Source organism: Doryrhamphus excisus, linkage group LG2 (genome assembly GCF_037039965.1).
Source record: "Doryrhamphus excisus strain RoL-2023G ecotype Guam linkage group LG2, RoL_Dexc_Guam_v1.1, whole genome shotgun sequence".
In the NCBI taxonomy this organism is placed as follows: Eukaryota; Metazoa; Chordata; class Actinopteri; order Syngnathiformes; family Syngnathidae; genus Doryrhamphus; species Doryrhamphus excisus.
The window spans coordinates 7,677,939-7,704,566 of record NC_136358.1 but is presented as its reverse complement, the minus strand read 5'-3'; the positions used below and the strand labels follow the sequence as shown (position 1 = coordinate 7,704,566).

Here is a 26,628-nt window from a genome sequence, read left to right as displayed (position 1 = left end):
GCTTTGCCGAAGTTTTCCGGAAAGTGCCGAACTATGACGCCGAGCAGCAGCAGTAACGACGGCTTGTCGGGAGTACTTTAGACAAGCAAAGGGAGCAAAATGGCGGACGAGGATATTACGCTTGATGGACAACCTTTACAATCGCTCCGTGTCGCGGATTTGAAAGCCGCGCTGGAGCATAGAAACCTCCCCAAGAGCGGAGCAAAAAACAAACTCATTCAGCGACTGAAAGGGGTGAGTATTGGGGAGACTTGTTATGGACGGCTTGTGTCGAGTCTGGACAAGTTTAGAATGTGGGGGTGGGTTGGGGGGTTAATGGTGTGTATGCGTGCGTGTGTGTGTGTGTTTTGGAGGGGGGGCTCGGAAGCGGGAAGGGAATACAGCACACAAAGTGTCATGGCGCATGAAATGACATAAAAACACTCGAGTTTTAGTGTTTGTGGTAAAAGAAGCTAAGCAGGAAGCTAGTTTAATGGCTGACTGGGTAACTAGTTGTGGCACCGTGTTGCACACTGTTGTTGTGTGCACCTGTCAAGTCGAGGCCTGTACGTGACCGCGCTCTCGTGTGCAAATTAAAAGCGACGGGGGCGCGCGTAGCAACATAAACACTTTTTTATGTGTAATTCATGTCTTATGTAATCCGGGCCCGTGTTTTAGTGTCATTTTAGCAAAAGCCTCAACTGTATCAAGGCCATAGAGCTTGGCTTTCATCAACAAACCATACCGTACCATTCTTTTTTTTGGGTACGCAGGCTGACCTTAGTACTGTAGATCTAACCAAAAGGGCCTCTTTTATGCTGCCAAATGTAGCAATTTTGCTCTTATTACATCTCAAAATATGAAATCGAATTATAGAATCCTCTTTAACGCGACACAGACAAGTAAATTGTCAGTTGCTGGAGTCTAGTTTCATAGCGGTTTGTATACCATCAGTCTTTTTCCTATGCCGCTTGCCCTTTTGACCTAACATATTTTTGGGGATGAAGACGTACCCGGAGAAGACCCACGCATACAACAGGAGAATATGTAAACTCCACACACAGACATGTTGCAAGACTGACTCAAAACATGATCCCAATACTGTGAGAAGTGTGGAGCCGCAAAAAAATAAGTTTAAAACAACAACTTATAAACTTCCAAGTTGTAAAACTTAAAAAAAAATGTATTTTTATTTTACCAGTTCTAACAAGAGAATAAAACACATAGAAGTACAGTGAACAGATGCCAACTTTTACAGTAATGATAGTATCATTTTGGTTAAACCTCACTACCTGATGCCTGAAGAGATGTGCAGCACTGTGACTTGACACCCTGTTTCTTCCAGCTCAACTATGGCAGCAAACAGCTGTGATGAGCTCACATCCAATTATGAGTCTCCCACGGTTTCGACTGTCAGGTTTGGGGGGAATTTTGGAGTATCAAAATAGTTCAGATGAGAAAAGACAAGTACTCTGGCTAGTATTGACAATAAACTTACATAAATGTATGTGTAACATAATGTAAACCTATCTGAAATGTTTACCCAGGCGCAACTGTTTTTTTCCTTTGTCTCTAATTCCTTTTTTAGAATTGTCAAATAGCTTCGGGAAATCTCGATACGGCAAGTATTGCCATGTTTACCTATGTTCAGAAAGTGTTGAGCTGGTGTTGTTTCTCACCACATATTAAGCACATATATAAGCCAGCATCATAGGCAGAGAAGACGAAGGCATATATGCGTGCAGAATTGAGAACTCGTTGGGGGAATACATGTCTTAAAAAAATATTCAAGCATTGCGAAGGGAGCCACAACAAAGAGGCTCTGGGATGTGGGTTGCTGACCCCTGTGCCAAACACTATGACAATGTGCAGCTGTGATTGCATTATATGCTCCTTGTCCTTATGAGGTCACAGGTGAGCCAGAGCCTATTCTAGCTGACAATTTGGGGTCTCCAATTAGCCTAACATGCATGTTTTGGGGATGTGGGAGGAAGGCCGAAGTATCCAGAAGAAAACTATGTCCAAAACATCTGATCTATAACTTTGAACGTATTTTGCTTGAAGGTGCTCATGCTGGAGAACCTGCAAAAGTCATCTTCCTCTCACAGTGAGCGGCAGCCTAACTCTCAGGTTGTATGGATATTAAAATGGTCTTGCTATTTGGCATTTTAAGTTGACATTTTTTGTGTGTTTTACTCTGTTTTATGGCAGATTGGGGAAGAGATGAGCCAGAATAGCATCATAAAACAGTACCTGGCCAAGCAACAGGAACTTCTCCGCCAAAGGATGGAGAGTGAGGCCCAGCGAGAGGACGAGACAACTGGTATAACAAGCTCATAAACACTCTCACTATAACCAAACCAATTCTGCAGAAGACACCTGATTAGCTTTAAACGTCAAGTGAAGATGCTGGTTTGTATATACCAATAAATCTCTCTTATTTGCCTGTTAGAAAGTCCAGCTGTAGCAGATGATGAAGACCACTCAGACAATGACAGCTACTCCTCTGTCTCTAACATGGTTTGTATCCCACATATTGACATATTGACTGACCAGAATGCATACAGTCAAGACTGACTTGATTTTTTTTTTGCCCAACAGAAACACCCCATGCCGCCCCAGCAGCCACTCAACAGGACAGAGCAGATAGCTGGAGGTGGATCTCTGATGGGTGAGGGCATGATGTTTAACCAGGAGACCCCTGAGGCTCCAGGAGCGAAGAGTCAGAGGGCCACTTTTCCTCAGGGACACAAGGAGCCACCAGCCCCCTCACCTCCACGTGCTGTGGCCTCCTTGTCGGTGCGTGTCCTGGGCCAGCCTGACCGCCAGGGCCTACCCCCTGCTGTGTCCAGAGGCCAGGAGAAAGAGGGAGTGGCGCCCAGAGAGCCCGGATCAGCTCACCCTGTTCTTCACCTAAGCCGATCTGCTGGTGTGGCAGCCGGCGATCATGTCCATGAGGACAGTGATGAAGATGATGACAGTGATAGTGAGGACGATGATGATTGGAGGCCTGGTACCGGTGAGGCACGAAAAGACAACCGAGCCCCTCCACAGCCTCCGCAGATGCCCAGTGTGCCTTCTGCTGCCGCAAGATCCAAACGTAAGCTTCAGCTTCCGCAGCACATCCCACCACCACAGCCACACCAGAACCTGATGCAACTACGCCACCCAACACCTCCTCCCTCGCCACCTCCGGACCTGTTTCGCCTCCCGGATACTCCCAAGCAAAGCCCGCCAGACACCGACGACAAGGAGGGAGAAAGCTCAGAAGCCGCACAGGCTCTCCCACCTCCCGCCTGGCAGAGGCAAGACTCAGATTCAAGCTCCCGATCCAGCAGTCCCGAGCCCCTCGCACAGCGCAGGCCGGGCCCCCTGTCAATGCTGGTGCACAAGATGGAGTCAGAAGAGGCAGGGTCTGCCACCTCTGCAGGTACCAGTCAGTCTGTGCTCCAGATGCAGCAAGAGAAGATGGAGGTTGAAAGCAAACAGCAGCAAGAGGAGGTCAAAGAAAGGGTGACAACTGAGCTTGACAAGGGGAAACAGGCAGATGACAACTTCACGACTGCTCCGACCGAAACTCGAGACGCAGGCTCCTCATCTGACACAGACTCACAATCTGACTCCTCTTCGAGCTCTTCATCATCATCACCACCAGTGAGGGTTCAATCTCACCGTGCGAGGCAGCTCAAGGTCAGTGATCAAGCAAATAAAAAAAGATCTGGCAACTGCCTGGGCTGCCAATTGTATGTTTTAAAGCGCAAGTACTCTTATTTGCAATTCAATGTGTGTCACCACAGAAAGCTGACCAAGGACAAGAAGAAAATGATGAGACAAAGGGGAAGGGGTCAGAGAAGGGTCGCCTCCTAAAAAGGTCTGTAACAAAATCCCAGTATAATTAGGCCCCTCCTACAAAGAATCGCTGTAACATGTTCAACAATCACTATGTACACATGCACTAACACAAAAACAAATGATTGCATACATTTGACTTAGACACTACAGGAGCAGTCAGCGATTTCTTTCAGTGCCTTTGAAGAATACCATAACCACAAGAGCCAAAACAAATTCAGTTAAACCATGACCAGGGTGGTCAAATGTCCTGTTTTTTCCCAGGACATGTGCTGTTTTCACATCCTAGCCTGGCTGTTCTGTTTTTTGTTTTAAGTAAGTGATGAAAATGTCCAGGTTTTCATTGTTTTTCATTGGGTCATTAAATTGACCGGCAGTAGGACACTCATCTGCATGTGACAATCCCTGAGAGGTTGCCGGGTGAGTGCCTTTCTGGCAAAATCCGCAAAAAGCCCAAAAAAAGAAAAACGTATGCATGGAGTTAACCCACCAACTCGCTTGTCGAGTTAACGTCACACATCATGCCCAATGTTGGTTGAAATTCAACTTCTTGCAACTTTCAAGGACACATTTTTTTCCAAAAAATAATGGTTACATTCCAAAACTTAAGAAGCATATGACCTAAGTTTCTGTGTCATTCTGTTTTTGGAGTAATTTCACAACAGCTTTTGAGCATTCTTCCTTTGAAATTTGTATCTTTGGTTCTACATTATACAGTATTTTGTCATATAATAATTTTCTATCCCTACAGAGGAGGCATACTATAAATGTACTGAAATCATAAGGCATACTTAAGTCAACTTCAAGTATCATTTGATTATCTCGTTGACGGGCTTTGCCCTGGTTTGGGGTAATGAAAATAAGGTCACCCTAATTCTTACACACATTTCACACCTGAAAATAAGTAATTCTTGCACTGGTTCATAGATCTTGTTGGTGAAAACTTTGACCTTTATCTGATCCATTGTACAGTACATTCATACTGTTTTTGTTTGCATGCCTGACCAAAACTAATTTATTACGAGGTTTGTTTTGTATTTTACATGGTACAATTTAAGGGCTCATTTAAAAACACAATAGTCGTGAAACTTAAATCTAATGTAAACCTCTTGATAACTCCGCTGAGTATTATCGCATGTTCTATTTCTTGTCAGGCATATGCTGGGGCAGCCCCATAACAGATTCTCTGTTGGCCCGCCCCCAACTCGTCACCCCACCCACGTCTAGTCTGTGTTATATTTTATGTAATTTCCGCACGTTGCTAATACCAGCACACACTTGTTATGCGCATTTATATTACTGAAATTATGACATGAAATGTTTTTAAACACTTAAACATTTTAACATTAAAATGACTAGGAATCGCTTGCGTTAGCATGACTTTTATTCTGAAAATCAAACCGGAAGATTGTCCGTTTTTTTCCCCCTCCGACACGGCGTTCACTAGCCAACATGGCTGCCATGCCCACATTGCATCCTCGATACCGACGCAGTAATTAGCTATTCTGGAGTAAAGACAACTGCGGCATCCACGTATTCAAGTGAAAACCTCGAAAGCAACATTGTTTGCCGTCGCCGGAAACCTCTTCCAGATCAATTAGAATGGTCTCCGAAGGAAACAAGAACGGGTAAGAATGGGCAGAGGTTTCTCATTGTGTCCATTCCCCATGGTCGTTTTACGCAACGTGATCGCTTGTATTTTAATTACTGTTAGCAGGGATCTACGACGTTTGCGTATACTTGGGGGTTATCGGTGTGAACATGTGGGAATGGCGCAGTGTGTCTTTTTATTCGGTGAAGAAAATACAAGCGGTTTGCTTTCCTCTTCGATCGGTGCCAAAAATAGCACTGAAAGTAGTATGTAGTGTTTTTAATAACTCATGGACCTATGATTTCGTGTTTCCGTGATAATAATAAACGGCTATTTTGACCCCTGTTGAGAGACATAAATGGCCTACTACAGAAACGGGATCTCCCCTCCCACATTATTACATTCTGTATTTGTGGTATTGTATTGTAGTCAAGGGAGATCATTATACTAGACATCTGTTGACTGTGTGTGGTTGGGCCCTTGTGGTATTAGTTAATTGTCCCACCTGGCACTCGGACTCTTTCTGTCCCCTGGGACCTTACAAGAGTCCTGCTGTGATTGCAGCTGTGAGCTACCCTAGGCCTTTAAACTGCATTTACACTACAGGTAATCTGTTCAGATGCTTTAATCTGTTTTTTTTGGTAAATTTTTTTGTTTCCCACGTATCATATTTGTAGTGGGGGTGTATTTTCTATCTAGCACCAGAGCACAGCTAAAGACACTTGGAGATGCATCTCTCCTACATGGATAATAGTGGCTATACAATTTCATCTCTGCTGTCCATATCACACACAGCAGGAGTCTTTGTATGGATTTATTTTACAAATGTGGTTATCATATGTAACTGGCGAGGAGCAATCACATTACAGCTGTTTTGAAATGGTCTCCCTCCACCAACTTTTAAGGTGTTAATGTGTGTAGTTTGAAGATCACACACATACATTTTAGTTTCTCTTTTTGTTCTTTCCTCCGTCTCCTCACCCTACAGAGAGGTGTCCGAACCCAGCCTGGCTGCGGTGTCAGAGGCTGACCCAGACTTGGAGATCCCTGTGGCCCAGCAGCTGGCATCGGGAGCTGAGGAAGTCAACATCGAGGACCACCCAGAGGAGGTAAGTTAATCGAGAGAGCGGGTTGATGGGCTTTGGGGGAGGGGGGTAGTCGCGGTCTCCAACTAACCTTGCATCATCATTCACATCCAAGCATGAATAGTAGATGCTTTACTCACTCAAACCCAACGCAACCTGATCCATTTGCTTTTAGTTGTAATTATGTAACAGGCAATGCAATTGGAGTATTATAGTTTTTCCTATAGGTTTGTGTTGGAGTTGGGTGTGGTGGTAATTCTTTGTCTAATGCAACTAATTATTCATAACTATCCTCATCTCTCGCACATCGCTTGCCTATTTGGGCTCAAAAGTGCTGATGCCATTGGACCTCAGCTTTAACAGTGTTCATTTAGATCATCTTGCCGCCCTGCAATGCATGCCTCCCATTCATCGATGTGCTCATCTGGGTTGGAAGAAGGGCAAAATGGGCAATAAATATCATCCCCTCTTGAGTGCAGGTTATTTTTTTCCACAATTGCGTAGTTACATGTTTGGCATGAAATATTTTGCTAAGTTAGTTTTGAGCCTGCAACACATGCTTGTTTTGTTGTTTGGCAAATGTAGCTTGTATTCCTTTCATGACATATTAAGAATTAATTTAATGAGTGGTTTTGTGTTATGATACAACATGGCTTGTTTCTTGCCTCTGTCTTCCTCTCACTGTCTCCCCCTTTTTCTCTGGCCTCCTCCTTCAATCTTTAGCCTTTTGTATCCCCTCATGAACGCTTCTCTCTTATATACATAATATACATTTATGGTGTGATTGTTGTTTTAAATCCACATTGATTGCTTTGTTATGAAGGTGCCCATGCCTCTTCCATTGCCCCTAATGGTACAAGCTGCGTACTACTACCACCGCCACCACCAACACCACCTCCACTTCTCCTACTCCTCCTACAACTCCTGTCCCGATATGCTTGAGTGCATCGCTGGTACCTGAGTTAGGCCCAGAGTCTACCCCCTCCCCTCCATGGCACTGAATAAAGCCTGTAAGCCCTCCAGTGACACGCTGAGCCAGCAGCAACTGGAGCTGCCGTCAGACCACCACCGGCAGCAGTGGCAGCCATGGTAACTGCAGCCCTGGTTGTCATGGTAACCTTGCCTCAGGGGTTGGAAGCTGCTTGCTGATCTGAACTGGACTGTACTTTGTGATGCTGGTGAATGACGGTGGGGAGAAGGGGAAGGTGTGTATCACATGAATCGCCTCCCTTCCTTCTCTCTGGCCATTTTGAGGATGACGACAGATGTGACTGTAAACACGCCTCCAATCTCATACTACCCTCTTCCTGCGGGGTAGTATAATTACACTGGATATTTTTCCACATGCAGTGGATGTACTATGAAACTATTTGCCATGATATGAAACCTTTTTTTTGGAAGACGCTGCTCTACAAGGAATGAACACCCCTGAGAGACTTTGAAAATGGACATAACTTTAAGGACATGTTAGATACGGCCACACATGCTTAGCTTATCACCACCTTCTCCTGCTGCCGCGTCATCGGTGGTCTTGAACATGACTCACTGGGTGTGTCACCATCAATATCCCACTCAACTGCTCTTTTTGTGTTGATTCATTTTTGCATCTGTGACACGTTTACACCCACAACTTGGCACTTCTGGCATCCTGCAAACTAAGTGATGGGACTTTAAATACCTCCTGGATTACAATTCAAAATCAGTTCACCACATCATTTAAAGGCTGAAGATTGATTTTTCAACAGCTGTTCAAGCCTAGAAGCCACAGGACAGCAAATGACTTTTAGAAAGACTGATGACGAAATGGATTTATATCTCACCTGGACATTTAAAGTGAACCTCATCCTGATGCCCTTTTAATCACAGACTGCCTGTGAAATGAGACTTTGTCAACAAGTCGATCAGGAAATGTGCCCCCAACCCCCTTCAAAGACAAAAAGCCATCCCAGTGATCAGTTCCTGCACAGTCAAATCGAGGCATGTCCTCACTCCTCTGCCTTCCCCGATTGGATCCTTGTTGCCTAGATACAGTACACAGAGTCGTGCGGTTGGGCCGTAGTCCAGTAAGGAAATCAGGTGTCATGGTACCCGGCAATAACTTTTCACCATGTAAAATGTATAGCTTTGCAAAGGAATAATTGCTAGACAAATTAACATTTTTTGCACATTGTAAATCGCATCAGTGTCTTGTACAGTTTTTGTAATTTGATAGAGGAATAGTAGTGCTAAAACATAAATATACACTGCAGCTCCAGCAGTTTATTTATAGATACGATAGTTCCCTTTTGTGACCTTTGTCAGCCTAAAGGAGTTTCTAGTGTTTTTCACCTCTGCTTCATAGAACCACCACTGTGTTTTAGTTTGTAATATTTTAACGACCAAATGATAAGAGCCTGGGTAATGTTAACGAAGAACATAGGATGCATAATATAAACACAATCACATCATAAATACGACCCATTCAAACACAGACGCTGTATTCCCTGTTTGCTTAGTCTTCATACATACAGCACATCATGTAGTCTGTCAGCGTTATCTGTGGATCTTTGAGCAGAGGTGCAACACATGTGGGATCTCATCAGTGTGGTACACTTGGAGCAGGAAAACATACTACTTTATTTTTTTAAATCCTTATTTTAGCCCCCAAATCCTTCCTCGCCACTTACCTTGTTTGACCTGCTGTTGCCCGTTTGGGTTATGCACTGTCAGTTCTCATCTCACCCTTGCTCCTTTTGGGGTTTCTGTATTTTTTTTGTCTCCCCCTTTCTTTCCAGAGCACCACTCCAAAGGCTTTTGCTGCTCGTAAGATCTCTTTGACCAGTAGGTGTCCGAAACCTGAATGTTCTTCCAGATTGTGCCATGTTTTTTCCCCCCGGTGATATATTTTTGCCCCCTCTGTAGACAGCAAGACTTTCCCCAGCACTACAACCGATGGAGGAGGGGGAGACCCCGACACCGTAGCTGTGGCAGGAAGGAAGAGACGTTGGGGCTCCAGCACAGCAGTCACTTCCAAGAAGCCATCCATCAGCATCACTACTGACTCACTCAAGGTGGGTTTCTTTGAGTAAAATAAAATGTTTCTATGTCTCAATCCTTCCCTCTTTGTGTCTTTGTTCTGAAGTCTTTAATCCCAGATATCAAAGTAGCTCAGGAGGCTGTGGTTGACTTGCTGCACCCAGAGGAGTTGCAGATGTCCGGGGATGAGGACAACCAAGACAACAGCCAGGGTGACCAGGACAAAGGCCTCAAGATTCGTCGCACGGTCACACAAGTGAGGGAGCAGGGGAAAAATAATAACAAGCAAGTCTTTGACGGCCATTTGACTGTGTGCACCTCCTCCCTAGGTGGTCGCAGGGGACAACCAGGAGAATGGGCAAGGAGATATGAAAGAGGAGGAGGAGGGAGAGATAGCTGAGCAAGAAACGCAGCACATGACCCCCACAGACAAATCTAAGAAAAGACTTTCTGATGAGACGTGTGATAAGCCTGATGCTGAGCCAAAGAAAGGTACCAACTCAGAACTTCACTTTGGATGTTTAAAGGTCTGTGTTGTACTATATTTCAACAATAAATATAAAAGTAAGTTTCAGAGGTACCACTGTAGCTTATTGGAAGTCTAGCCTTGATGCTGGAATTTAGACAGTTTAAACGTCAATATGAATGCATTTTATTTTGTCTCGCCATGCTTTTTATATTGCCCCTTACTAATGCTAGTACATTTGGGTGCTCGACTGGTGGCGCTCTAGCAGAACTTCCCAATGTCTTCCATTTAACGGCTGCCCATCTAGTCCTGTTAATTCACCTCTTTTTGGGGGTTATTTGCTTAGCTTTCTTTCACATGGTCGAGTGTCCAGCATTGCTTATTAGCTGCAATTGGATTGAGGCTGCACTGCGAGGCTCAAACTCACCAACTCTGTCAAGTTTTTGTTTTTTCAAGTGCCATATTAATTGAAAGCTTTTTAACGTGCTAACCTCATGAGATATTTTTTGTGGCATTTTTTGTTTTTCATTTTATATCACTCTCACAAATGGCAGGTATGTTCGACACTGTAGTTTGAAGGAAAGTGGGAGGGGGATGCTACTCCAAGCTGCTAGATCATAATACTACGCTGCACACAGGCATCGCGAAAGGCTGCAATAGTACTAGCAAGAGGTGGTTGCCTTTTGTGATCAGTTTTGAAAAGGCGTTTATCGGCACATGCTGATCACATGCTTTTCCATGGAAATCGATCGATATTGATTGGAGCATCTCTACCTTGAAACAAACATTAATTACCTATCCCCCTCTTATGCTGCTGCTGTTTGACTGCATGTGCTGTCTCCAAGACGTGTTATTACAAATACAGTGGAACCTCAGTTAGCATACTTTCTGGTTAATTTTGAAAATTTAGGCCAAAATTTGGCCTGAGAACATTACTTTAAAAGTGACTTTTCCATAATAGTCTTTTTAAGCTTTCCATTCATGTCTCACTCCTCAGTTTCCCCCAGTGACAGTTTGGTACGTCGCTCCATCAGTCAACAGAGGTCTGGAGTGTCTGTCACTATAGACGACCCTGTACGATCCACTAGGCAGCCCTCACCGCCACGCGGCAAACTCTCCAACATCATCCATGTGACCAACTTGGTGGGTTTGGTTCAGATCAATGAAAGAAGTCTTTCTGACCTGCTTGGTGTCCAACTATATTTTTAAAGTCTGTTTTATTTGTTCGACAGGTCCGGCCGTTCACTTTGGGCCAACTCAAAGAGCTGCTAAACCAAACTGGCAACGTGGTGGAGGAAGGCTTCTGGATTGACAAAATCAAGTCACACTGCTATGTCACAGTAAGCCCAAAACTGTCATTCTCACCAAAGGACACTTGATATTTGTCTTTGCTTATTGTCATGTGCTGCCCCTCCCAGTATGCTACGACAGAAGAGGCAGTGGCCACCAGAGCTGCTCTGCATGGAGTCAAATGGCCTCAGAGCAATCCCAAAGTGCTTAGTGTGGATTTCTGTGAACAGGATGAGGTAACCATGGCTTACACACACACACACACTTGTCGATCGCTGCCAATTTGTAATGGTTTCATTTATTCCCAACATGCATACAAGATTAAGTTTGTATAATCACATAAATAAATTATTTTTGGTTTGGCATTCACTTTCTTGTACACAGTAACAGTAATCCATCATTTATCACTGTTCATTGGTCCAGACCCCATCTTGATAAGATAATTTCCGTGATATTGGAATTAAATAGAATATTGTTGTACTTGGAGCATAGAAAACCTGTAAAAACCTCTAAATATGTTTTAACTTAAGAACCCTGTAGACATGAAATAACGCCCCATCATCACCTTTACACTCATATAACCAAATGTAATAAACATACTGTACTATATTGTAATAGAAAATACTGTGTGATAGAAGTCATTTTGTAATAGAAAATACTGTGTGATAGAAGTCATTATGGAGTTTACATAGAAGTTCTTATAAATCACTCACAAAAGCTAAGATACTTTCTGCTGTGTAACTTCCTGTACAGTATAGTCCGTCTACCAGGCCTTTTATTTTCCTCCATTTAACAATGTTTATGCTTAAACCCTTTATTTAGTCCAAGAATACATAAAATTAGCTTAAATATGCATATTTTGGACTAATAGGTCGTAGTCGATCACAAAAAAGCTGTGATATAGTTAGGGAGTGATGATCGAACTGTGATTTTGTGAGGGATTACTGTATTTGCAGATTTATTTTCTCTGCTTTAAAATGTAAATTATTTTATGTTGCATCTTTTGCTTAAATAGCAAAGCGATGGATCATTCCCGCCATGTAAACAAACGATTTCATTGCCTCATTTTGAGTAACATCACCACGCTTGCTGTCATGTTAACGGTCATGGCTGAAATTATTACGTAATAATTAAATAAATAACTACCTGCAGCGTGCCATGTGATTGTTATATTCCCCATTAACTTTAATTGGTCACAAGCCTGTATCTGGACCAAGGTCTGCCATTTGGTGATGGCAGAGAGGCATAATATAGGGTAGTTTAGAGTATTAAAAATATGTATTTTTAGTCACATTTTAATCACATTTCTTTACTGTATTCTCCAATTAAAGACATTACCATCCTTTTGGTCTTCTCCCCCATTAAGGTGGACTTTCACAAAGGTATCCTGAAGCCAAATCAAGAGGAGCACCAATTGCCTCAGCTGGCCCCTCCCCAGATCCGGCTGCCCCCTCTCATGCCCGAACGAGACAAGGAAAAGGAGCGAGATCGTGAGCGAGGAGCGACAGGCGTGCGGGACCTGTGGGCCGAGCGCCAACGTGAAATGGAGCGTCGAGAACGGGCTCGCGGGGAGCGTGAGTGGGACCGCGACAAGATTCGGGAATTTGCAAAGCCGGGAGAGGGGGAGCGACGGTCCAGGTCCCGTGACAGAGAGCGGAGGAGACGGGAGAGGGCAAAGAGTAAGGAGAGGAGGACTGAGAAGAAGGGTAAGACCTAAAGAAAGAGCAGCTACACACAATAACCAGCACAGAGAACTTTTGGGATTTTGCAGAATGTTGTACCTATTCCAGCTGAACCGCCAAAACGGTATTTTAATTATTCCACCGACAGACCGCCTTTGGGTACGCCCACTCCACTGTGATTGGTCACATCCCCAAAGTGCTTCCTAACTATGAATGAAGCCCCCCTTTCCTAATATAGTGGGTATAGGAGTTATAATAAATGAATCCAGTATTTAAAGAGCTAATTGAAAAGTGTTTAGGTGATTTTGCTGATGGGGAAGTGTGTTTTTTTCTTCTCACCAGCAGAGAAGGGAGAAGAGGCTCCTGCAAAGCTCCTAGACGACTTGTTCCTCAAGACCAAAGCAGCGCCTTGTATATACTGGCTCCCCCTCACTGAAGAACAGGTTAGTGTTAGATTATTGTCTCACTACTGCCCACACGGGTGTATGAATGCGAATGGATGTTCTGTTGTGGTCGGAGAAGCTGTAGGCACAAATTGGCAGCCATGTTTCCGTCCAGACTGCCCCAGGGCCTTGGAAAGCACGGGAACATCACATCCATTATTATTACTCTTAATACAAACACACCTTTTATGTTGTCCTACCAGGCTGTGCAGAGGCTGCTGGAGCGTGGCGAGCGCCAAAAGGAGCGTGAGCGACGGCTCAAGGAGAAGAAGGAAGAAGAGGAAAAAAGGCGAGAAGAGGAGAGGAAGGAGAGGCTAAAAGCCCGGGAGAAAGAAGGTGGCAGCGCCATGACGAGCAGCAGGGGAGCTAGCGGTCGAGGAGCCGATGCCGACCGAGACAAGGAACGAGGCTGGAGCGCAGACGGGGAGAGGAGGAGGGAAAGCGATCGTCGTCCCGGGCGACCCACGGCTGGAACCACAGCTGGGTGGCGATCTCGTAGCCGGAGCGACACCAGAGACAGGCGCCGCTGAAGGGGGACGCCTCACAACCTGCTCACTTTAATTGTCCCCTTTAGTCCGCTTCCTGTTGAAGTGTTTCATTGTCTCCCCACTGGAGGGCAGACTCCCCCTTCATATGTTGTGCTTTTAACTGGCATCTGTTGAAGAAAGATGGAGGGGGGGGGGGCAGTGTTGTTCTCTTGAGGTTTGGGAGGCTGCATTTTTTTTCTTTTTTTCTTTCCCCTCAAAGTTCTGTGGTTCTGCAGTTTATTCCTCCCATATAGTCCAAAATAGATATCCTGTCCTCAGATCAGTTTTAGTGTTTCACTCACTTTCAGATTAGCGAGGGTTGTTTTATTTTATTGTATTTTTCCTTTTTACATTTTAACACAGCTTTACGGGCTGCTGTATTGTGAAAGCAAACAAACCACGGTCTCAACACAAGTGTAATTTAGCAGAAAGTCATTTCTATGCTGGATGTGATCATCCCCATGAATGGACTCTCCTGTTAATCATATCTATATTCAAATGGTTTGTCTTCTAATAGAATTCCATTTTATTAACATTTTATTCTTAGTTGATTTTTTTCGTCCTTCCTGCAAGTACTGAATGTATTGCAAGTTCCATAAAAGAAATTAATAAATGTAAAATGATGTGTTTGGTCATCATACTAATTATTAGGGGGGGTCACTATTTTTATAGAAAGCTGTCAATTTAATCAACTAGTCAACACAATTTATTACAGAATACAGAAATTGTCCTCCAAATTTACCTTACAAATCTCTTACAGTAAGTTAAGTGCAAAATGTTTGCTATTTAAAAAAAATTATGTACAGAGTTTAGCAGGATTTCTTGTTCTTCTACAGCAACTGAGCAGTAGTCTTTCCTGTTCCCTTTATAACCCATGGTACAGAAGAACAGCAGGTGGCACTATGTCGGGGAAAGGGGGCAGATTCAAGTCAAAGAGCTGTGGGAATGTCTTAATATCAGCAGTTACATGCTGAGAAATTTAAAAAGAGAAAGGATGTTCCTCAGTGTGTGCTGCACACTCTGCTCATGTGACACGGGTGGCACAGGAGATGGGAGTCCAGCGGGAAGCACTGTGAGCCGGGCTTATCGGAGAGCTGCTTGCCACACTCCTGCAAAAGGGTGGGGTGGCGGATAAAGTGAGGTCAGCAAAAAAAAAAACAACAAAAGACAAAAATACTCACCTCACAGTGGTAACACTCAAAGTGGTAGTCCTTATTCATGGACACAACCCTGAGGATCTCTTCACTGCCCTGAAATGCAAAGGAAAATTCACTGAAGATGTTTTTTTTTTCCCCGTACATTATATTTTATTTTGACAACAAAAGTCTCACCTCAGTTGGTAAGATGGGTTGCAAACAGGCAGCACACTTTGGAGCAAAAGTCCTGCAAAATGAACAGAACATTTCTTAGAAAGGTTAGATTTTTTTCCCCTTTAAATTTAGTCAGTGCTCCCACTTGTTATAATCAGCCACGCAGTAGATGTGGCTGTGCTGGTCCACGGTGAAGGGCACGCCATCCAGCGCCTTGGCACACACCACGCAGCGGAAACATCCGGGATGGTAGGAGTTCCCCAGAGCTTGCAAGATCTGAGGTAAGGAAGCTTAATATATTACTACGAAATATATCACAAAAGTCATGTATTGTATTTTGTTGGAATGTAGGTACACCATATCAATCACTAAAAGGGAGCAGAGTCAAGAAAAACAGTAATACAGTGGAACCTTGGTTTTTGCATGCACCAGTTCAATGGTAAGTAGCTTTAGCATTGGAGGAGGGCAGAGAGTTTATATACAGTACAAGTAACTCCGCTCCTCTGTGACATCACAAAGGGGCAGTTTTACCACGCCTTTTGAAACAGAGCATTTTGAGCCATTCCAAACTTTTTTCAGGGCTCACTTTCAAATGCTCAAACCTCATTATCTGAAACATTGGCATTGTTTATCACGACAATACAACTACGTGTATGGGTCAAAAGTGGAAAAAGCATAATAGGTCAACTTTAAAAAAAAAAAAAACTATAACATGGAACCTTTCTTGTCCAATTTCAATTTCCAAGTATCTCCATTCAGAGTCCATATCAGTTAGCATGCTCTAATATGGTCAAAGACTTCACCCCTAAATGTCTTTGTTTGTGATAAAAACAGAGGGGAAACATTCCAGTGGAAGTCTGCCGTGGGAAACCAGAGAAGGAAGGACGTCACCGCAAGTCCCAAGTGACTCTGAGGTACCGTGGAACCTTGGTTAGCATCATTAATTCCTTCCAGAAGGTCAGACGCTAACCAAATCCATTTTTCCCACAAGAAATCATGTAAGTCCTGCGTGGGTTTTCTCTGGGTATTCCAGTTTCCTCCCACATTCCAAAAACATGCAATTAGCGACTCCAAAATGTCCATAGTTAAGAATGCGAGTGTGAATGGTTGTTTGTCTATGTGCCCTGTGATTGGCTGGAGACCAGTCCAGCTAGCTAGCTAAATTCAAGCAGGTTCGAGACATGATAGAAGCATTATTGTCATAATGTCTGACAGTGAGTAAGCTTTCTGTGCTTTTCAATAATCTTGTTTATGTTTTCATGCATCACACCATATACACTCACAAAACTGGAGCAAATAATGACTGTAACTCATGGCAAACCAGGAAGATGTGTCAGTACGGTGTCTCGCTACCACATAGTCTTTGGCAACGCTAACATCAAGAATCACATCTTTAATGACGGTAAGAGTATCCCTTTCATTCCTCATTTATATACGGGTTGGGAATTGTTTTAAGCCTGTATTTCTTTATAAAACGTGTTTTCCGTTCACATTTTTGGAGTCAAGCGCTGACTTCTGTAGCAAGCTAGCTTCTTTGTTAGAAGCAAAGGATGTTTAGTGAGAAAATGTTGGGCTCAGACTGTGTATCAAAATAACACAACAAGAGGTGTGCTGTATTGTCTGCTAACTGGAATACGCACGTAAACAGAAGCAACATTTTCAGTTTTCAACGTTTGAACTGAAAAACATGCTAACCAGGGCTAACGCTAACCCAGGTTCCACCGTATGTTCCCACTACTCACCTGTTCCAGAATGAGGTGTCCACACACACTGCACTTCTCAGCAGCCGCCTGGAATCCTGAAAACTGTATGGCAGACCAGAATAGGGTGATTAGAATAATCAACTGGGGAAAAATTGCCTCAGATCAGGGGTGTTCAAACTTTTACCGATGAGGCCACATACTGGAAAATGAAAGGATTTCAAGAAAAACGCATTCGAACTCAGCATTGTAGGTCCAACACTCAATCTAGTAATTTGCTTACCAAAATCACAATAACATTTTTACAGATTTTGGAACTTTAATTTTTTAGAAAATTATAGGCTTTTAAGTGTGCCTTTTGATGATAATTCCAATGGAGTATTAGGGACACATAAAAACAAAAAGAACTTTGCGATTTCAAGAGCTAAATAAAGTAATCAATTTACGAGAAGAAACCTGTCGTCCTCCATTTATAAGAACCAACATGTCACTTTATGTTACAGGCATTACCTGAGACAGCTAAGAAAAGTGGGAATTTACGTGACTGTTGGCCTAACGCAGGGTAGCCATGCTAATCTAAATGCTAAATACTCCACTGCTGTTCTGCTGCCACGTTATAAAGCAAGAGAAAGTTTTCTTCCTCTATTTTCCCTCTGACACATATTACGATTTTCTCGTAAATTTACGACTATTCTCATCATATAAGTTTTTTTTCTCTTGAATTTATGACGTTACTCTCGAAATCTCAGATTTAGTTTTTTTTTCCAATAATACTACCAATTCCTACTACAAAATTGTTTCTTTAATATTTCTAATAGAATACACGGAAAAAGTTACTTCACTTTAATAACAAAGTTGAAATATGAGACCAAAAAAAACAAAAATCTTTTGGAAAAAAAGTTATATTGTTAGAAGAAGGTAAAAATATTATGGCAGCAAAGTCCGAATTACGAAACCTTTTTACAAGAAAAAAGCAGAAACAGAAAAAACTGCTGAAGTCAAAATGGAAAAAAGTCTTACTTTAACGAAAGTCACAATTTTACAAGAATAAACCGTTACAAGAGTAAACAATGCTGTGATGAAATATGTCATTTAAGTAGCAATAATACTATGTTATTCTCATAATTAAAAATTAAGACTGTTTATTGACTACATCATCATGCTAGTAAAAGTACTGTTAAAAAATTTTTCTTCTTACATAATATTTTTTAAAATGGCCCTCGGGCCGTCCGTTGGACACCCCTGTCTGAGCTATATCTTACCATATAATCCTCCTTGCAATACACCGAGCCATTGACGTTGTAGAAGTCCTTGTTCCTCAAGGTGCGTCCTGTTAGAAAGAGATAGATACTTTTATACAGTCCTATCTGACTTGTTTTTGGAAGGAGGGTCCACTCACCACAGGACACGCAGGTGAAGCATCGAGTATGGTAAAGGTTGTCCAAAGCCTGGCAGGCATTGTCCGCCCCATACACGCCTTTCCCGCACTTGACGCAGGTCCCTGCCACAAAAAGCATGTATAAGAGGAGTGTGTAGCTGCTCGCCGTCTGGTCTCCCTGCCCTTTACGACGCCTTCCAAAAAGGGGACGGGAGCTGTGAAATCCGATCTAAAGTGTCGACGCTTGTAAAGACGCTCGTTCGCACCACACGGGGGATTTTCACACCCAGGATGCTGACATTAAAGGGGAATCCCACCTAGCAACAGAGAAGCCTTTTTTCCTCTTTATTCTGACAAATACACCACATGATAGTGCTGTTATGAACCCCCATGTATTGGAATGAAATTTGTGTATTACATAATTTTCACTCAGTGATTGGTTCCTGTCTTGATGCAATTATTTACTCATCCGACTTATAAAAAAATGAACATCTCAGGAAAGCTCCCGTGTGGACAGGGCTTTAGTTTAGCAGAGCATGCTGTGTGGGTACGACTCAAGCTGTATGAGTGTGTTAACACCATGTTGCGTTTTACCGCTTGTTGATGCAAATGAGTGTTTTGCTGACGTTGTGCGACATCTGAGTGAAATGAGGACGAACGGCACGTTTATTCTTGCACCCAGCTCCTCTTGACCATCAACAGACATTCTCAACACACTTCCGGCCTTCAAAATCAGAGTGCTGTTTACCACATACTCATTCTGTAAAAATAAAAAATGAAAGAAATTTGTGAAAAAAGAAAAATTTCTAAGGGTGAATGGAATGTATGCTGTGGATATTTGTTGGAATAAGAATCCCCATTTATCTCACCGGACCATTTTGCCTGGGAAAATGTAGCAATTAGGGAAATGTGACATTTGTCCTGAATAAACCGAACATTTGGACACTGGAATCGGTTGAGAAATGGGGAAGTAGTTCAGCAGAGCACATAATAATCCGGCCTACCTATGCGGGGCATGATTCACTGTCGTGCTGACAAATGGGATAATATAAGAAAAACCATAATTAGGTCAGTCAGCCTTTGCTATTATCTTTTCTGTACTTTCCAAACGAATACAAATGAGTCCAAAGGGGAAGTAAAAGGCACTGGGGTACTAAATGCACAGCGGCGGTGTGGACGTCCTGTTCCCTGTGATCTATTCCAGGATCTGCCCACATTTTTTCCCTCCTTTCTAATGTGGCTGAGGGAGTGCCACACAAATCAAGCATTCCTGTGCTTGCGCTGCAACGGCAGTTAGAAATTGGCACCGCCGAGCCCTAAACCAGAAAGCTGCAGTCTTTAAATAACCCGCCTTGCTGCTGCTGAGATTCAAAGTTTCAATCCCTTAACCATTTAGTGTTTCCATTTTCAAATTTGACAGAGGATATTTAAAATATAAAAAAATGGTATATGGTTCTACCATATCTTACTTATTGTGTGGAAATATGAGGTAATAACTATAAAAGCAATCTTCACTCGCTAAATGTACAGCAAAAAAGGTCAGTAAGGATAATTCATAATGCCACCTACAGAGAACATACTAATACTAATTTTTTTTTAACAGCTAAAATAATGCATAAGGCTAAAAATTCCCTAAAAATGTCATCCAATACTTCTCTACAAGAGAGGAGAAATATGATCTCAGGGAAGAACTAAATTTGAAACACTTATATGCTAGGACTACGTTAAAAAGCCATAGCATTTCAGTATGTGGAATCAAACTATGGAATGGATTGAGTAAGACCCTTAAACAATGCACAATGATGAGCCAATTCAAGAAACAATACAAGCAGTTGATGTTTGCTAAATACAAGGATGAAGAGTCTTGAACCAGTCATGATGTGCTATACATATCACTATATTGGCACTTACTATGGTACCCATTATGTCATTGTATGGTCATATCACCTCGTACTTCGGCACGAGGTGCATTATTAAAAAAAAAAAAAACTTAAACTGTATTATGGAAAGCAGGAAGTGAACAAATGTAACAGTTACTGATTGTAAAAGTACCAGATGGAGGGGTAGGATTTAATAAGCTTTGCTTCTTCCTACTCCTTTTGGACATGTGGAACTGTGAACTGATTATATGATGCACTCAATTGTAATCTGATGCATGTTCAAATGAAATAAAACCATTACCATAAAGTAGCCTAAAATGTAAACAACATTTGTTCATAATGACGAAAATTTTACACCAGGTGGCGCTAATGCGTCTTTGTCAAGGCATTCAGCAAAATAATGTGTTTTACAAGCTGAAATGCATGAAAGTCAATGTTGCTGCCAATCATTGACCCATCTCAGGGTCCTTTACAAACCACAAAAATAATGTAATGTAATAATAATAATAATAATAATGTAATGACCCAATGCCTGTGAATGCTGCTGAACAGACAGGCGCCTTAAAGCGTAAGATATGAGAGGTTTGAGTTGAAAATTCATTCACCACTTGTCATTAAGGGGTGATGATGGGTTCCGCAGATAAACCAGTTGAGAACCATTGTTGTTGTGTATTTAAAAAGGTAAAATTTATGTACAAGGACTTCTCTGCATGTTATGGCTGCCTTGTTGCACGTTTATTCTTCCCTGATAGCTGAGCTGTACAATGTTGTATGTCCCCTGCGGGAACGCATACCTGAGCAAAAAAAACAGGCTACAGCACACCGCCCCTGCACACGCCATGGTAGGAAAACACACACACACACACTGCAGGGCATGACTGTGGCCTGAAGTCACCAAAGGAAAACACACCCTGCCACAAAGAAACACACATATTCCTCCAGCCACCATAACACCATGACTCACTGCAGAGTTTAAATTCAACCATGCAATTTGTGTAAGAGCGTCTTTGTAATACTGCTTCATCTTCAACTTGTCTGGATAAGTTCTCCAGCATCAAATGTTTGCTCCAAGCCTGCGTGTCGATGCAGGTTCCAAAAGATCCATGCATGCTTCCAACTACTACTCTATCCTTGCAACCATCATCATCGTCATCATCATCATGCAAGCCCTTTCATTTACATGCAAACCTGCAAATCTCCAGCCGGCTGACATCCAGCATAATGCTAATAATAACAACAACACCACGACAGGAAGTGGATGAACACATCACCGCATATCATAGCAATACTCTGGCGGTACCTCTACACCATTCTTCTTCAACATGTTATCATTTACCAGGGATTTTAAGAACTATTAGACACATTTCCATCTACATTACATGGGTAAAAAACATAATTTCCACTGAAATGACTGACTTTGCTTTACTAGTATTCTAGCTAATGACCAAAAAACATCAAAAACGGCTTTCACTTTTGTTGTCTGTTCGCAAGATGGTGCTTATCTCCTTCGCTCCTTCAAAGCAGGCAGCAAATATTTGTCACCTTTAACGGTTTTGTCTGTTCGTGTTTCCTGTGGAAAAAGTCTTAACAACGGACCCTTTTCCGATGGCAGCCTCTTTCAATTATCGGGGACTTTGAAGAACCCTTGTTTCTCAGGGCTTAAAAAACAAACTTTGCCCCAGTCCCAAACTGTAGCAGCGTTGGAAAACCAACATCTGTTGCAAACAGTAGAATAGAGTTCAATTTACTATCAGATTTTTGGTCCACCAGATAGCGCTACTTGCCCCCCAACTTCACTGTGGAAAAAGTCCCACATTTTTGTATTTTTTTGGTGGCACAACAGATGGCACTACTTTTTCCCCATTCAAAGCATGTACCAAAAATGTGACTTTTTACTTTGTGTTAAAGGTTCCTGAGGAGAAAGTCTACCATTAGCCCCTACTCCACAGTTTTCTTTATTATTATTATTTTTTTAAATCAGGAATTTTGAAAAACCTAATTTCCACAAAAAAATATTTCTGTTTCATATACTTGCTTTGTAGTTTACTTGTACTTTTCAAAAGTAATGGATGTGTAGGAGGGCGGTATGGCGGTCTAGTGGTTAGGAGCTAGGAGACCAGGGTTCAATTCCACCCTCGGCCATCTCTGTGTGGAGTTTGCATGTTCTCCCCGTGCATGCGTGGGTTTTCTCCGGGTATTCCGGTTTCCTCCGACATTCCAAAAACATGCTAGGTTAATTGACGACTCCAAATTGTCCATAGGTATGAATGTGAGTGTGAATGGTTGTTTGTCTATATGTGCCCTGTGATTGGCTGGTGACCAGTCCAGGGTGTACCCCGCCTCACACCCGAAGACAGCTGGGATAGGCTCCAGCAACCCCCGCGACCCTCGTGAGGAAAAGCGGAAGAAAATGAATGAATGAATGAATGGATGTGTAGGATCTCACCAAAGAATTCCTGCCGGTTCTCTGCTGCCCCAACTTCCTCCTGAGCCTTGACCGGCCCCCCGGCTGATGATGGCCCCAGCGCCGTGCTGGGTTTGGACAGAGCCGTGAGGGCCAGAGCGTTTTCCTTCAGCATCAGGCCCTCCAGAAGACCGTCCCCTTCTAATGCTGCGTCTCTTAGAAGAAGCCGGGTCAGCTCTTCTTGGTAGCGTGTACCGGGCAGGTCTGAGTAGCGGGTCTTCTCTCCTACCACCCCCACATCTTTGCCTCTTGCTCCTGCCCTCTGCTCGTCCCACCATTCTGGGCCGGCCTGGTAGCATGCGGCAGCTGGACTTCCGACAGCAGGCGGGTATGAGTGTCGGCTATCACCTTGACGCATCCCCCCATCCAGGTATTGTGTCCAGGCCTCGACGGGGGTCACGGCAGCCCTTCCTGGAGCACCATATCCAGCTGCAATGCCCCCTGTCTGCATGGAGGGGGATTGCTGCTGCAGTGGAAGGCCTCCAGAGGTGGAGTAGCGAGAGTCGTAGCCCAGACTGATGCCGCTGGTCCGGTTACTACTACAACGGCTCCCCATGGGACTGCCTCCGCCACCACCACCGCTCGCGGTGCTGGAGGCAAAGCTGGACCTGGGGCTGACCAGCACAGACTCCTGGAGACTGAAAGACGAGCATGGGCTCAGAGTTGGACATGGAGGATAGAAGAAGCCTCCTCCGACGCCGCCATTGACCCCGCTGCTGACATCAGATGGACGGTGCGGCGTGTGAGAAAGAGAAGCGGGTCTGGTGCTTTCCCACGGTTCACTACCTGTGCTCAGGCGCTTGTAGAACAACGCCTCCTGGAGAGAAAGACGCTTGTGCCTTTCTGGTTCTGAGATGTAGCCGGACTCTGCCATCCCTCCATTGGTCCTGGAAGCAGACCCGTAACTGGCGGGGTTGGCTGGGTATGGCGGCGGGGAGAGGAGTTGCTGTCTTCTGACCAGCTGCTGGAGCTCCAAGGAGTAACGGCGCTGATTCAAAGATGACTTGGATCCAAATACATCACACTCTGGACCCAGGCCGGATTCTCGCCTCATTTGGGAGTCCACGCCTTCTCCCAGGTAGCAGGAGGCCCTCTGCTGGGGGGAGCGACGCCTCAGGGGGGCCAGGGTGGATGGGTGAATTAGTTGCTCGCCCTCTGGGGGTCCACTCTGCGGGGTCATTCCCAGTCTTCCGTTTACAGGAGCTTCGCTTGTGGTGGAGAATTGGCCTGGTCTGGAGGGCGAGGTTGCTGTGGAGCTGGGTGGCAGACTTCCCCCACCACCGCCACCTCCGCCGCCACCCCCAGGGATGCCAGTGTTGCAGTTGCTGTTGTTGTTGGAGTTACTGGCTGTGTCCTGCTTTTTCTTGGACCCATTGAATTTGACGCTGCCCGAGTCTGTGAGCTTCAGCTTCTCTAACAACTTACTTATCGGTCGATCCATGACGTGAAGCGCTGTAGCTACAAATTAAGCAAGAGGAGCATAAAAACATTCAAATCCACTGCTTTTTTTCTACTCTGATGCTAAAACTGGCCTGAAAGTCCCATATGTACACATATGCTCATATGTACACACACTAAACAAATAGAAAACCAGATAAATAAGACCATTCCATGGCTGTTACATGACTTAATCCTGAGTCATCTGCTGTTTGACATGATGTAGACCATCCAGGTAGAATCCATTTGGACTATTGAAGGAGTCCAAGCAGGCTAGAGAAGAAGCATACATCGAGGACACTAAAGCGGTCCTTTGTGGACCCTCCACATCTGCATAGTCTCACTCTTTCTAAATAAAGGGCCCTTTAAATTAAAATCTCCTGTGATCTTCTCGGATTAGATGCTCCCCCCTCAAAAGATAAAAAAAAACAAAAAATATACTTCATGTGTCCCCCAAGGGAGAGAAGACAACAAATCCGTGCGTGTGAACGACTCACCAGACTTCTGCCATTCATCCCACAATAAAAGCCCAATCGCGAAAAGAAATCAAAAGTGAATTTGACCTCCAGAAACAAGCCTTCTTCTCTTGAGTCCGTCGGTGTATCATTACCTCTTTTCAAATCCCGTCCGGTGCGATTTTAACGGAGAAGTTCGGGACAATTCTTTTAGAGAAAAAAACCCCTCTATGGTTGTGCACGAAGCGGCGTATCCGTATTAAAAGAGTTCCTCCATATAAATAAAATTCCTCCCCGTGCGGATTGCATGGTCGACAACTTTGTTTCTTTCTTTCTTCCCCTAAATAATTACCTCCCCCTTTTTATAACAATCAAGTAACCAAAGACATAACAACTACTTCCGTCATTGGCTTTTCAAAGTAAAACAACCCTTGACTCGAGCTTTGCAAATTTATGAAAGAAATCAATGACAAACCCTGACTTGATCGCATTCTAACTAAAATACCAAGTTTTCTTTATTCTCTAACCCTCAGTCCTAGTGATACACATGTGTTTTTTGTAAGCTGGAAAGCACAGACTCTTTTATTTTGAAGGCAGCACCAAGCCGGGACCGTTACTCAGCGTCCTCTCGCAGTCCAGCCTGACCCTTCCCTGGGTTCCTTTATCAGTCAACGGCGGCTTGGCCCCCTCCTCCACCCCCCCCCCTCCAGCCAGGCAGCCAGCCGGGACACCTTTCCTCCAGCCATAACCGTTTAGTTATCCAAACTCAACATTCAGCCAAGACATATAAGCACCATTTATCATAAAGAAACGCTAAAAATGCCGCTTTCTTAGCTGCGAAGTTTGTGCAAGTATTAAAGGACTCAGCATGCCACCAAATTACTGTAAAGGTGGCAATTTTCTTCTAAGATATCCACAATTGAAGTCGAGTTAGCCTTAATAGGGTAAATAATAGCGTGACCTTCAGGGAGAACACCTGCACTGTTATCTCGAGAAAATGCATTACAAAGTATCCGCCATACACACTAAAGACATTCCACTGAAAAGTTCTTCTATTATTTTGTATCATTGTGGTGAAATTTATTAAAATGCACAAAAATGTAAGTGCATTCGCGTGAGTTAATGTCTCCAAAACATCCTAAAAGCGCCGATATTTCTATTCTGTGTTGTGAAGGCAACGGCACTACTTTATTGTACCAGCAGCCTGTGGAATGTGCGGATGCACACAGCAGAGGAGTGAGGCGACTTAGTGCTCTCCCCCCATTTTTGTCGTCACGTCTGAGTTCTCCAAGGATGATCCAGTCTAGAACAAACATCCAGGCCAAGGCAGGCAGCCTCAGAGCAGGACTTTGAGCCGGCACTCGTACAGCAGTAAAGGTGCTGGCCCTCTTCAAATCCAAAGTATACTTTTTTGTAACCATAAAATATAGGAAAAATATATTACCATTACCATTGGTGGTTTAAAAGAACAGACTGAACAAATACATGTCTATGTTTGTCACAACCTTTGTTAAGTGTTGTTTGACCTGAATGAAATGACTGGCGTTTCACTCAAGCGTTTTAAGCAGTCTCAAAAAATATATATATATATATATATCTTAGAAAATAAATTAAAAAAAAGTGTTTGCCCCCTTCCTGATATATATTGATTGTAGCCTATCATCACCACACAAGGACTCAAAATTGCTAAATTGATTTTTAGGTATGTTCTTTTTGTTCAGCAGTGGTTTGGTCTTGGAACTCTTTGGATGCTGCTGACAGACAGACAGATGTTGTTGCCTGGCTCCATTTGTGGATAATGACTCCCACTGTTGTTTGCTAGAGTCCCAAAAGCTTTAGAGATAGCTTTATAACCTTTTCCACACATTTATACATTTTTACACAAATTTTTTTTACACACACCTGCCATGGCGGCCCCCCTCCACTCCAGATTGAACCCCTGTCTCGTGCAGCCATTTGCCTTCACCGCCGCCTGCGAGTGGGAACTTGTCTAAAAAGCTGACAGGAATTCTTCTGGGCTTTGTGTTGGAGAAACCACTTGCAGAAACATACAGAAAATACAGAAAATAGTTTGTAG

At 43.5% G+C, this 26,628-nt stretch overlaps 2 protein-coding genes across 3 annotated transcripts; one reads left to right on the top strand and one right to left on the bottom strand.

The window, feature by feature from the left end:
* Positions 1–63: 63 nt before the first annotated feature.
* Positions 64–14,562, top strand: acin1b (apoptotic chromatin condensation inducer 1b). Of its 2 annotated transcripts, none has more exons than XM_058067002.2 (17): positions 64–234; positions 2,044–2,109; positions 2,191–2,302; positions 2,432–2,499; positions 2,581–3,669; positions 3,777–3,850; positions 6,408–6,528; positions 9,279–9,324; positions 9,406–9,554; positions 9,626–9,775; positions 9,849–10,011; positions 10,983–11,128; positions 11,218–11,325; positions 11,404–11,511; positions 12,642–12,981; positions 13,300–13,400; positions 13,604–14,562. In XM_058067002.2, exons 1-17 carry the CDS (start codon positions 100–102, stop codon positions 13,928–13,930), a joined length of 3,303 nt encoding a protein of 1,100 aa, XP_057922985.2. In that variant the 5' UTR covers positions 64–99; the 3' UTR covers positions 13,931–14,562. The 2 variants fall into 2 exon arrangements, with proteins under 2 accessions (XP_057922985.2, XP_057922986.2); XM_058067003.2 differs by having other exon boundaries at positions 65–234; positions 13,303–13,400.
* Positions 13,994–24,909, bottom strand: ajuba (ajuba LIM protein). The gene is made up of 9 exons (XM_058067004.2): positions 24,594–24,909; positions 22,642–24,506; positions 18,337–18,438; positions 18,200–18,267; positions 16,980–17,042; positions 15,383–15,513; positions 15,259–15,310; positions 15,109–15,177; positions 13,994–15,036 (listed from the first exon to the last, which is right to left on the bottom strand). The coding sequence occupies exons 2-9, from the start codon at positions 24,098–24,100 to the stop codon at positions 14,929–14,931; spliced, it is 2,052 nt and encodes a 683-aa protein (XP_057922987.2). The 5' UTR covers positions 24,101–24,506; positions 24,594–24,909; the 3' UTR covers positions 13,994–14,928.
* Between the last annotated feature and the right edge of the window lie 1,719 nt (positions 24,910–26,628).